Source organism: Carassius carassius, chromosome 11, assembly GCF_963082965.1.
Source record: "Carassius carassius chromosome 11, fCarCar2.1, whole genome shotgun sequence".
Taxonomy (NCBI): domain Eukaryota; kingdom Metazoa; phylum Chordata; class Actinopteri; order Cypriniformes; family Cyprinidae; genus Carassius; species Carassius carassius.
Window position 1 is genome coordinate 15,410,110 of NC_081765.1, and position 13,045 is coordinate 15,423,154.

The window sequence follows — 13,045 nt, forward strand, 5'->3', positions numbered from 1 at the left end:
CAGTAGGTTAAATAGAGTGAAGCATAATCTGAAAAATAGCATTATTTGTTAGAACACATGCATATAGGCCTACAGTGAAAAGGACAATTGCTAAATGCCACTGAATTTTTCTATCTTAAATGGGATTTGTTTCTATAGATTAACTTTCTAAGCAGAGTAATATAAAGCCAATAACTAAAACGTTTCCCCAACAGTCTGTATTGAAAGTGAGAGGTAAACATACAGCACTGTTCACTCGGGTGAAAACATTGAAATTGAAATTGAAAGGCATTGCTCAAGCACCAAAGAGGCACATTTAAGGGATCCTATCTGTAAGATATCTTTTCAAGAAATATAATATTGTATATAAAATAAACTTCTGACTTCAGTTACTTTAATAAAACAAGTGTCATTAAAGACCCCTTTCTGATCCAAAGGTCCCTGAAAAAAAAAAAAACACCCCATTGCCAAACCTAAGTGGGCACTGATGGGATCGAAGAAGCGGCAATAGAGTGACCCAGTGTGTAGTGATCGGAAGATAGGGAATTAAACATTAATTATACTTTAAAACTTCATGACAGAACATCAACATATTTGATTTTGTCCACTAGTTATCATTAATTTGTCCATTAAGTATCACTAGTTAAGTGAATTCACTCAGCTCCTTTTTGTTCATCCATTCTCTTGATTTTGTCACAGTGGTCACCACCATTGTCCTGTTATGGCTTGTTTTAAGACCCACTTCAAAGTCTCTACTTACAGACCAAGGAAAACATACCCCTGTGGCTGCAGCAAAAATAATGTTAAGGTGTTCATATTATTATGCATGTGCCAGACATGAGCACCAATGCATTTATCCAAATTATATGATTAATCAAAATAACCCTGCTTGCCTTAGTGTTATCAGAAATGTTTGTTATATTATTTGCCTATATAACCTTTGCACATGGACATTTTTAATCCTTAAAGCTGCTGGCTGGTCATCAAATGTTTACTAGTCTGAAGGCATCTAGTGAGCTGGAAAATGTTTACAATGTTTATGCCTCTTAATACAATTAAATTAGAGGGAAGTCTCTAATCCTGTAACAGTTAAGAAAACAACTTTTTATTTATTGTTGCTTTATTAAATAGGAGAGAAGACAAAATATTGATTGTTATGGAAATATATGTACAGTTTATTTACTGTAGTCAAAAGACCAAGTGAATCAATGAGCAGTCTTTCTCTCACCTACTACAATGACGAGACAGAGAGGTAGACCACGAGCAACAGAATAAAAGAACATCAGTGCGCTTCAGAGCTCTTTCAAGATAAGCCCAGCTGTACATTCCAGCTCTGACTCTGAGTTTATATGCTTGTAAAACTGCGCATATGTGAACTGTATGATCAGTACCAGAAGATGACCATGTGCTGCATGTTGAACAGTTACATAACTACACTCTACTGCAAAATCTTATAAGAAATTAAACTGAGCTGATGTATACAGCCTGCCTGACAATACATTGGTACATGCATTATACCGGTCAGTATTAAAAGAACCTGTTCTACTGATACACTCCTACTTGGATGACTTCAATCCTCCTCCTTTCAATGCAAAAACAAATTAGCCTTTAAAATAGCTCACAACCCAAATGTATACATTCAAACATTTCTTCAACTATAATGGCCTCCTTTTGTTCAATTTAGGATTCATGCCATTAGTTCATGCCATTAAGAAAAAAATTCACAATCTCAGGAAACAAAATATGGAAAATTGTGTTTTTAAAGCACCCACTCTGGTGTTCAAAGTCACACTTGGGTCCAGTCTTGTCAAATTCCCACAAAAGCACAAAGCAACGGAGACAAGAACTGCTCATTCATTGCATCATTCACTCTGCACAAGCAATGAACAACAGAGAAGCGTGTGGTTGGGATAAACAGAACAGAACATAAAACAGTAAGTGAATCTGGGGTGATAAATTATTCTATTTAAAAGAAACAAAATAAAAGGAATACTTTACAAACAAGATTTACAAATGACTTTCAGATACAAACCCAAGTTGACACATTTGCTGACCTCCATGCGTGATGCGGTTGTAATCCAAAATCAGACCTCTGGAAACTCGTTTAACACTTGCAACACTTAACCAAAGACGTATTTAAAGTCACACTGAGATTTGTGACTGTTGTTATTGACCAGTTAGTATCACAGTCTTTGCCTACAGTAAAACATAACCATTTTTAAACCGCTTCCTGCTCAGCATGCATCAAGTGTAGAAAAGATCTCAGTTCTTGAAGGGGCAGAGCTCCTGCCGTGACCTTTGACCTTATCACTGTAGTTGGACTCTGTATGCACAAATTAGGAGTTTAACCTGTGGAAAAAGTAGAATACATATTTCCGGATTAATACGTTTTAATTATTTTGATTATCAAAATAAACTGATTATCAAACAAGGACTTGATTCTTTCTGCCAGTTGTCGATTGGATGGAGGCAGATCTGAATGCAATTAACTGGACTAAATGATTACAGAAGTCCAGCATATGTCACAAGAATTTAGAAGTCTGTTGTTTCACTAAAAGATCAATTTATGACATTTTGATAGGTCAAAAGAGGAACATACATGGATGAAATGTTAACAAAACGATCAATAACATGCATTTAAAATACAGAATTTTAACTTTAACATTCCCTGATATTTCCAAAGAACCATAGAAACCTTGTTAGTTACAACTAGCTATTATTTTACAAAGCCTTCTCAATTATTCACACTTGCTTTGGTGCACATTTAGGCATTTATACCATTTCATATAAATGTGTGTAAGTCCTAGGTACCTTAGCTGTGGGCGACTCTGCCAGACGCATGAACAGTTTGTTGGTTCCTTGAACAGGACTGAAGGAGTATATGAAATGGCTGTCCTGCAGGGGGAGCAGCACACAAGAGTGTGAGAGACTGCAAACATTCAACAGAACAAAGAGAAATAAATTTGAATAAAGATCGATTGTGACATCAGTGTCTTACCAAGAAGATGGGCAGCTGAAACTTATCATTCAGGACAACAGCATGAACACTACAGGGCCCGCAGAGTCTAGCTGTGATCTCAGTAAGGAAGTTTGCATGGAAGATAAAAAGCAGGATGCCAGATCCTAAGACAGAAAGCACAATAATAACTAATTCGGTAAATAAAATTGCAGTTAATGAGAACAGACAAATTTAAAGTGAGTTTTTCACCTTCTCCTGGTGCGTGTTGAGGGGGTTTGTAGTTAAATTCCATTGAAAAGTCTGGCCCTTCACACAATCTGTGGCAAGCCAAAGGGAATACAGGTTCCAGTAGGGCCAGCCGTGTTTCAAAATATGCTCTGATTGTCTCCTCAGCCACAGTTGATAACCTGCAAGATGCATTTTCACACATGCGTCTTATTTTAATAGCAATATTTTCATTGTGCCCGTGTTCTACATCTTTAAATATATACATGTGGTGGTGTTCTAATAATGTAGCAGTGAAACACTCACGTTTGCATATGGTCTTTGATGAGATCATATATCATCAAATTGTTGCTAAGTTTGGCATAGTACAAGGCAGTGTTCTTATGTTTGGACAAGATGTTGCAGTCAGCACCATATTCCAGCAGGAGGCGAACCACATCTGCATTGCCCCTCTTGCAAGCCTTAAAATGAATAATACAACAATCAGCACTCAGTACAGATCAAGATATACAACATAAAATTATAACTTCAAAGTGCAAACTATCTGATAGCTAAAGCTCAATTTCTAAACTAAAAAAACAATATACAGTACAGTACCAAAAGTTTGGGGTCAGTATAATTTTTTTTTTGGAAAGAATTATATATTTTTATTCAGTAAGGATAAATATAAATTGAGAAAACGTTAGAAGTCTATTTATCAAAGAAATCTGAAAAAAAGCATCACGGTTTTCACAAAACTATTAAGCAGCACAGCTGATTCCAACAATGATAATAATAAGAAATGTTTCTTAAGCAGCAAATCATCATACTAGAATGATTTCTAAAGGATCATTTCAAACTGAAGAGTGGAGTAATGACTGCTGAAAATTCAGCTCTGCATCACAGGAATAAATTACAAAGAAAAGTTATTTTAAATCCGAATAATATTTAATATTATGTCTGTTTTTACTGTATTTTTGATCAGATACATGCAGATCAATGAGCTTAAGAGTTTTTGTTTTTCTTTTCCTTTCAAAAACATAAAAAAAAAAAAAAAATCTACATACCTAGAAATCCTAGGGTCATTGACAAGGTGGTTTCTGTTAAGTTCTAATACCCAGATCAATATAACAGCCTTCTCACCTTCATGAGAGCGGTTTCTCCACCTAGAGTTTGGGCATTTACAGATGCTCCTGCCTCTAGGAGAATGGCCACTGTTGTCAAGAAGTTCTGCATCAAAACAGAACCGAGTTATTAAAATAGACTTGTGTGGGCTTGTGTACTTATCAATAAATTAACACAGAACATTAGTGCTTAACTATACTAAGACAAATACAAAAATACTATATTACAAATGCTAATATTCTCTAATATTAGTGGTTGAAGTGAAGAGTCTTCAGTGAGGGTTCCTGTGTTGTTCTGCACCTTTTCAGCAGCATGCATCAGGGCAGTGGTGCCGTTCTTCTGTCTAGCGTTAACCTTCACTCCTTTCTTAATGAGCAGCCTGAGGACATCATCCTGACCGCCTGCAGCAGCCAGCAGTGTTAAGGACATGCCGCTAGAGTCCTGCAGGAGGCAGCACATACACAAAACATCCAAAGATATATTCACATGATATCCTCTCAAATAGTACTTAGATCAAGGTATGGCTGCCTTGCTAAAGGTCCAGTTAGCCTCTGCTAGTAGATGCTCCAATTACACCATCTGGATCCAAAAAGTATGTTTCTTCATTGATTCAAGTCAAATATTTAATTACATGTATTGGATGTTTTAACAGATGTTAACAGATACATGTATGCAGGTATTATAGACAATTATGTTCGACTGAAAACATTGACTGCATAATGATTAACCCATGATGAACTACAACATGACCTAATTCTCTGAGGAGTCTTTAATATAGATTCAAGACAGAGAGGAAGAGAGAAAAGGAAATATGTTACATACCTCCTGGTCCAGATTGTAGTCCTCTTTGGAACTAAGTGCACGTTTTACCGCCAAGTAATTCCCATTCTTCACTGCTTCTCGCAGCTCAGCTGAAAGTTACATGGTAAACACAGCAAGGTTGAAGAGGAGAGAAAAATGATGAGGAAAATGTTTCAACTGAAAAGTTACAATAAATGAAAGGTGGACCTAAAATATGCCCTTCAGGAGGGATTTGTGCTGTTGTTTTTCTGTGTGGGTATCACTCACCAGGAGTTAAGGCCAGCGGAGAGAGATTCTCATCCTCTCCATTTAAGTGTTTCTGAAAGTCCTCCAGTGTCATCCAGTCCAGCTTGAGCTCCACCCCAAGATTAAGAGATGGTGGTCCCCTGTCTGTCAAACAGAAACATGTTGTTAGCATCCAGAGACTCAAAAACAGCTTGGGATCCCCACTATATCAGCTACCACATAATATAGCCTATAATACATATATAATAGAAAAATACAAATTGATCACACAAGATGTGTTCTTCTGTTAAAAAAAGGGCTTAATTAAGTGCTGATGTGGGGCAAAAAAACTCACCAAATTGAAAAAAAGCAAAAAAAAACTAAAAGCAAAAATAACACATTATTAATAACAATAATAATCAATGCCATCATCAGCACGGATGGGCTTAATTTTTCCATGTTTAAATATTAAACCATCAAGCTTTAATTTTGGTATAAAAACACAGGGAACCCTTAAAGGGATACTTCACCCCAAAATGAAAATTTTGTCTTTAATCACTTACTCCCATGTCGTTCCAAACCAGTTTTGGAACAGTTTGGAACAACAAGGGGGTAAGTGATTAATTGACAAAATTTTCATTTTGGGGTGGAGTATCCCTACTAAGCTTAGCTTGTGTTGACAGTGACACTGCCATTTGGTAAACACTTCTCATTAAAAGTATGTAAAGATGGCTGGAGCTTGTTGTGTTTTTAAAAGCACATTATAAGAAACTTTAACTCAGAGCAGATGCAGAGATGGATTTGTGTAGAGAAGCATTTACTGCGAACAGACACTGAAAACACCAGATCACAAGCTGCTTGTGTGTAAAAGAACACAATGCTACCCTTCACTCTAAAACACACTATGCATATATTTAATTAAATCACAGCCTTTGCAATTTGACAATTTCACTAAGCCATATTGCGATTTTGGTTTTATTTCAATTAACCATGCATGGTTTGTGCAAATGAACAATATGCAGGTGTCTCAAGACATGTTTTCAAAAGTTGAACCTCTTTTAACTTTACATTGCCGAATACAAACCAGGAGTTTTGTCTGAACGCTCCATGGTCTCCTGAGAGTCCTGATTGTCATCGCAGGCGGTGAAGACCCGTGATTCACTGTCATCCCTCCTCCTCCTCCTCTTGTCCTTCCATCTGGAGTCTTCTGTTGAGTCAGGAGACGCTACTGACTCAGCCATGGACTTCCTTTCCAGCCGCTCTTGCCGGGCCTCCTCTGCAAGCCTCTGTGCCTCCTCCAAGCGTGCTTTTCTCTCCCGTTGGGCTTCCTCTATTCTCTCTTTCTTCTTTCTCTCCTCTTCTTCGATCCTTTCTTTCCTTTTTCTCTCATCTTCTTCCATCTTTTCTTTCCTCTTCCTTTGCTCTTCCTCTCTCTGCTCTCGTTGTAATTCCTCCTTAGACTTGGGGGCCGGCTCGTCTGATTTATCACTTTTCTCCATCTCAGATGCTCCCTTCTCCTGCTTCTCATCGATCTCCATAGAGACGGGACTCTGACCAGGGCGAGGCACTGCTAGAAGAAGAATGTAGTGCTTAATCAAACAAAAAAAACCAAAACCATAGAGACCACTAAGAATGAAAAATTTAAGTCAGCTAGAAACGTATTTTACCATCTTTTGCCTTGTCTGAATCAGGTTTCCGTGCAGGAGACTGCTTTGACAATTTTGTTTTTTTGTCATTTTTCCCTGTACCCTGTGAAAAACATGTGGAGAAAAAAAGTCAAATCACAAACAGGCCACTAACATTTGTTTGAAGACAAAAATTCATTAATGTCTTAAATTGTTCAAAAGTGACAGTAAAGACATTAAAGAATCATAAAAAAACATAACCTATAACTATTTTTTTACAAAAAAGTATTAAGGTGCACATTTGTGTTCAACATTGATAAGAAATGTTATATAAATAAGAATGCTTTCTGAAGGATCATGTAACACTGAAGACCGGATGACTGCCGAAATTTCAGCTTTGCCACCATAGGAATAAATAAAATTTTAAAATAAGTAGAAAACCAGTGAGAAAACAGTTATTGTGAAATAAATCATAATAATGCGTCACAATATAATTATTTTTTTTTTTTTTGTATTTTGATCAAATAACCCTTGGTGAGAATAAGGGACTTCTTTCTTTGAATTAACAGCATCATAAAAATGATCTGGTTCTAGTTGTTTTAACAGGTGTACAACAAAAAAGGAAAGGAAGGAAATGGGTTACATCAGAGTTTTAGACCTGTACCTTTGGAATTGTATTCTTATTCTGGTCCGCTTGTCTCCTTGGTACACGATCTTTTGCCTCACAGTTCAACAGGAACTTCTCAAACAAGTTAGAGGCACCTCCCTTCTCTCCAACTTCTTCTTTTGGCTCCTCCTCTTTGGGCTTGATGGGTGCTGTTGATGCTGTGGAGGAGGAGGAGGAGGAAGATGCGGATGAAAGCTTCTGAGAAGGTGGGCCTGCTTCCTGCCCTTTGCTTTTAACCTTTGACTTGGGTGCGGACGTAGGTGCCCCCGTGTCACTGGAGTCGGGCTCCTCCTCGCTGCGAGATGACTTGCTAGTGCTCTTGCCACTAGTAAGGGCTTTGTGCTTGTTTGCACCACTTTCTTTGGGTGTGGCTGTTGAAACCTCTACTTTTTTAGACTTCTTCTCTTGAATCAGGTCTTTGAAACCTTGCAGCTTCAGGTCAGACTTGGCCTTTTTCTGCTTGGCCTGCTTGAGATCACCTCCGCTCTCACTTTTCGCAGATTTGTCGGTGGTTTTTGTTGTTGTGGTTTTGAAGGAATCATTTGTTTCTGTGTTCGTCGTATCATCCGTGTGGGACTCAGAGGGTAGGTCGCTCTTCTCATCCTCTTCATCTGAGGTATCAATCTCTTTTTTTGATTTTACTTTCTTTTTCTTGTGGTCCTCTCCACTCTCTTTCTTCTGCTTTCCTCCATCTTTATGCCTGTCAGGCTTCTTTTGTTTTTTAGGAGTAACTGGGGCATCATCATCATCAGATTCAATGAACCTCTTCTTTGTCTCTTTTTTAGGAGGTGCAGGGGAAGGATCCCTGCTGTCTACCTCCTCCTCATCAGACTCAGGTGCAGGCAGAGGTTTGTCTTCCCGCCATTTCTCCTTTTTCTTCTTCTTTTCCTTCACAGAAATGTCATCATCTGATTCTTCCACTTTCTTCTTTTTCTTCTTCTTCTTCTTTATAGGTGACTCTTTGTGTTTTTCTTTATCACTGTCACTCTCAGAATCAGCATCAAACAAATCACTCTTCATTGGCAGCTTCTAGGGACAATGGAGCACAATCAATATTCTCAAAGATTTCATCAAGTAAAACAGATGTAGCATTGTCTGTACAAGCTCTTAGAAAAACTACAATCATGTGAACATGTCTTTAGAGTCTCACCATGCCAGTTTCCTTTTTTGGCTTCATCTCAGCCAGGGCCTTCTTGTAGGCAAGCAGCACCTCCCTGCAGTCGTCTAAGTGTGCCTCAGGCTCCCAGGTGTCATCGTCCGATGAGTAGTTCTTCCATCGCACCCGGTACAGCACCTCTCCCTGTAGAAATGTCAGAGGTCAAAGATCATGGCCTCCCATGGGGTGTGGTAAGTTATGGAGTGGTAAGGGAAAAAAGGCTTCTGATCCAGTCAATTTTACTTCACTCTCACTGAGTTAGAGCACAGGCAACAAAATGAACAAGTGCAGATTTTTTTTATGGCTTTGTAAGCTATAATTTGACAGCTACATATTTATGAACAAATAAATAGCTTACACAGCAGTTTGTATTTGCACTCTGCACTGAAATACATATGCACTCCCTGTTGCACTTTTAATAACTTCTGTAGTTGTTTTGTCATGTTAATATGAGCAGCTTGATCGTTTGTCAAGGAGCTCTGATGACCAGTTTCACTTTGGATTGTGTTTGTGTCAGAGACCTACTGTCTATGGAAGAAAATATAAAAAACATTAAATACAAAAAAAATGTCCTCAAATAAATACAAAAATAAATATAAAAAGCTAAACACAAATAATAATAATAATAATAATGACAAACATAAAATTACTAAAACTAAAATGAAAACTGAAGATATACAAATAAAAGCTAATTCAAGAAAGATATTAATAAATATAATAATATTATATGCATAATGTGAAAATAACACTGACCACTAGTACTTCAAAAAACACACAAGCAGAGAAGACACAACATGTCAAACTGTAATTTATCTTGAAATGCTCTTATAAGTGAAGGATAAAAGTGGACTTTTTGTTTTATGATATAAAAATACTACTAAGGCTCTAGTGTCAGATGTGTCGTGCACTACATGAGGGAACAATGAGAGGCATTAAGGCAGTAATTAATTCTTAGCAGACGCATCCCGAGCTCCACGGGTTAGATTCAAAGGGAAGTTCATTATCTGCTGCGTTGCTAAGTAACAAACCCTGCTGATTCCCGTGCTCCTCTTATTTCACGTGACTCTATCTGCAGGATTAATAATAGCTAAAGATCGAAGCCAAATAATATGTTTTAATCCCAATCGACAGAGTGGATGGGATCGCTTTCCTTTTTTACACCTGCTGGTTTCACGACACTAGCAAGCAACTCAACGACATACTTTTGTGACTGTTGTAGGTTAACTTAAATCTGTCTTTGTCTCAAAGTTTGAGATACTGCTAATACGTTTGCACCTATTTCGAGAGCCTTGGCTTAGATTAGACTGCTAGTTTACTGTACAACTGCCTCAGTGCAGAGGCTAGCAGAATTGAGAAGTGGTTAATCACTGTATTTATGTAAACAAGCGAGTTAAAGACATGATTGTTCAGTAGTCTAGTAAGCACAGGCTGTCAGTTGATCTGAGAGTGGCTGTTACTGGCACTCAGCCATCATGGTCTTGGATAAAACTGTGTCAGACGCTTAAAGACTGACACACAGAGATACAGAAATATTTCTCAGTCTAAAAGCCATTTCACATAGCTTTCTTGCAGGGTCACAAATGAACAAGCTCTAGATACAAAAATATCACTGGAGATGACTAAAATGTATCAATCAAAAAGTGAGGGCATCTTGCACACTGATCACAGATAGTTTTAACTGTAGTTAATTTTACACACAACAAGTCATAATTTCAGATGTAATGTTAAAACGAGGTCCTGACTTTCTGTGGTCATTAAAAAAATTCCATGGCACTTCTTGTAAAGAGTAGGGGTGTAACCCCGGTTTCCTGGCCAAAAACTGCTCCCCTGGCCTTTGTCAGTCATGGCCTCCTTATAATCCCCATCGTCTTGATTGGCTCTCTTTCTCTCTCCTCTCCACCTGTAGCTGATGTGTGGTGAGCGGCGCGCACACTGATGCCGTTGTCCTGTGGCTGCCCTCGCATTATCCCAGTGGATGCTGCACACTGGTGGTGGTTGATGAAGTTTTGCACTTTTATACTTAAAATATGATACTAGGTTCCTCAATTACTTTAAAACACAATTTTGCCCACATCTAGCAAATCCTCTTACACATTACAGACACTGCAGTAGAACTGACTCCAGTTCAAAGGGCACGGAGTGGTACAAAATTGGATTTTACAAGCCTTTTGCATTATCTGTCCTCCAAACACTGACCTCCTCTATAGACTTTACTAAGGCTATATCGGAGTTGTCTGTAATTTTCTTTCGATCACTATCTTTTGTCAGTTAATTTTGTCTGCTCACTCCACTCCATTATCTGGCTTCCTCTTTAAGTTCTTTAATAACAAACCTCCCACTGTCACATAACACCTGTTCTTTGAGTATTAAAGAGCACAGTTCCACAAACACACAAAGACGTCCTTGTGATTAGGCGCTGCTTGAATGTAGCTTCACCAAAATAAACTGAAGCAGTCTGGCATGAAGTGATCAGTCATTCTTGCATTTAACACAGCTTGAACGACACGTAAAACAGTCTCTCAGAAATCATTCAGTCAGCATTTCACATCTGCTCAGGCAACCCAGGATCTCCAGACCTGAAGTTGAAGAAAGTGGTTTGTAATGTAATATTCCCCCCTCTCTATCTTTATAAGAGCTCAAGGGGCCTTTGCATGAAGCACCTAGACAGGAACAGGGAAAAAGACTCGGATCCCAACCCCATCTCCAAAACACATATCTACAGACCAAATCCATGTCTAAAACGGCTCCCCACAGTACAGCAACACTATTCCAGGGGCTGTTACTCCCAGCTAAAACGAATTAAGTTCAAATAAAAATAAATGATTTATAAAGCAAAATGCTGAGTCATTGTTACGCATTCCCATCAGCAGGACCATGCACAAAGGGCTAACAATAAACACGCGATTCATCTGTCACGCATTTTGTGTTTGTATTGTAAGAGATGTATTTACATTTGTGTTCATACAGCGAAACTGCATATTGTGTGAATAGAAGAATGAGCATAAGATTTTGCCTAATCATTCATAAGTCTCTCTTTTCAATTCCATTTCTATTCAAAGAGATTCCAGATGTAGTAGCGCGTGTTATGGATGTTGTAAACAACTGTGTATTTTAACCATTGAATGACTGTCACCGATGTCAGCAGTGTTTTCCTCCGCATCAAAAAACACTGTTCGTGTTAGGCACTCATTTTGGTCGCGGGTAGATTTAGTCCAGGGTATAAAGTGGTAATTCATCTAGATTTTAAGCAGGTTTTATGTAAACAAGAAGAGCCTTTGAAACCGAATCTCGCGGCTTAAACCTGGCGGTGAGTTAAGCTGACCACCAGAAAGTTAAAACGACTGAAAACAGCCTCTCTGCGCTACGGGAACTTGGTGTTTTAAGGCGAACGGACCGTAAAATCACCCCTTTGGCTATTTCTTTAGACTTATCCTATTAATTATACGCGTGTCTGCAGTATTTACTAAGGACAGTAATAGCGACATGCTACGTTGCTAGCAAGATGGCATCCGCAGCTGCGCCACAAACACTCTCTCTCACCTCCTCCACTCGCATGTCAATAATCCTCTCCACTTCATAGACATCTTCTTCATCCTGTTCGCTTTCTCCAGGCTCCGCTCTCTCGGCCCCGGAAGCCATTTATGCTTTAACTGAGTAAAATATTAACGCTATACGTTGTATATATGTGTGCACATACACACGAATACAGTAGCAGCGCGCGTGCGGGAGAAGGGTATTCCTGCACAAGCAGAGGCTGCAGTTTCAGGACCCCAGTTCTTGGACCGCAGCTTTAGGACCCTAGTTTTTTTGTGACAGCGCCACCTACCGTACTGGATCAACACTAATTAAAGATGGACGACGTGTACAGCAATCAGACGGTGAGTACCAATATTTAATTAAGTTTTATTTTATAACGTATTAACGGTGCGAAGATTACATAGTGAGAACTGCTAACTATGAATTAATGATTAATTCCCACCAAATTAAGAATTTTTGAGCTATTTTTATTAATTACTACGACGTTAATTCGTGGCCATGATTTCATAAATCCTTGTTGAGTTTTAATGACGAAGTATTATAAGTGAACCTAGCCTGCACATTAATTAAACTTATCAGATGACAAGAGTATGGTTGATGTAAGGTTTGTAAGATTTACCTGCAGCTTAATGTATTAGTGTGAATACTGGCTTAATTGTCGTTGTTTTACCATATTTATGTATAAAATATCTTTCATAATTAAACTGCACTGACTGCCTAGTTGCAGTATGTGTTAGCCTGTTGTTTTGGCATTGTTTTGCAATGAT

General features: G+C 38.3%; 1 protein-coding gene across 2 annotated transcripts; it reads right to left on the bottom strand.

Annotated features, from left to right (window-relative positions):
* Nucleotides 1-1,126: 1,126 nt before the first annotated feature.
* Nucleotides 1,127-12,472, bottom strand: LOC132152843 (M-phase phosphoprotein 8-like). Of its 2 annotated transcripts, none has more exons than XM_059561762.1 (14): nt 12,282-12,472; nt 8,736-8,885; nt 7,583-8,611; nt 6,952-7,042; nt 6,378-6,860; nt 5,336-5,458; nt 5,090-5,178; nt 4,568-4,708; nt 4,286-4,372; nt 3,470-3,624; nt 3,188-3,345; nt 2,978-3,102; nt 2,791-2,874; nt 1,127-2,328 (listed from the first exon to the last, which is right to left on the bottom strand). In XM_059561762.1, the coding sequence occupies exons 1-14, from the start codon at nt 12,378-12,380 to the stop codon at nt 2,287-2,289; spliced, it is 2,856 nt and encodes a 951-aa protein (XP_059417745.1). In that variant the 5' UTR covers nt 12,381-12,472; the 3' UTR covers nt 1,127-2,286. The 2 variants fall into 2 exon arrangements, with proteins under 2 accessions (XP_059417745.1, XP_059417744.1); XM_059561761.1 differs by having other exon boundaries at nt 7,583-8,614.
* Nucleotides 12,473-13,045: the final 573 nt, after the last annotated feature.

Coding starts and splice junctions, on each gene's coding strand:
- LOC132152843 (XM_059561761.1), bottom strand. CDS start 12,380: ATGGCTTCCGGGGCCGAGAGAGCGGAGCCTGGAGAAAGCGAACAGGAT. Junction 5,459..6,377: donor GCGTTCAGACAAAACTCCTG/GTTTGTATTCGG, acceptor TCTGTTTGACAG/ACAGGGGACCACCATCTCTT. Junction 4,709..5,089: donor ACTACAATCTGGACCAGGAG/GTATGTAACATA, acceptor TGCCTCCTGCAG/GACTCTAGCGGCATGTCCTT.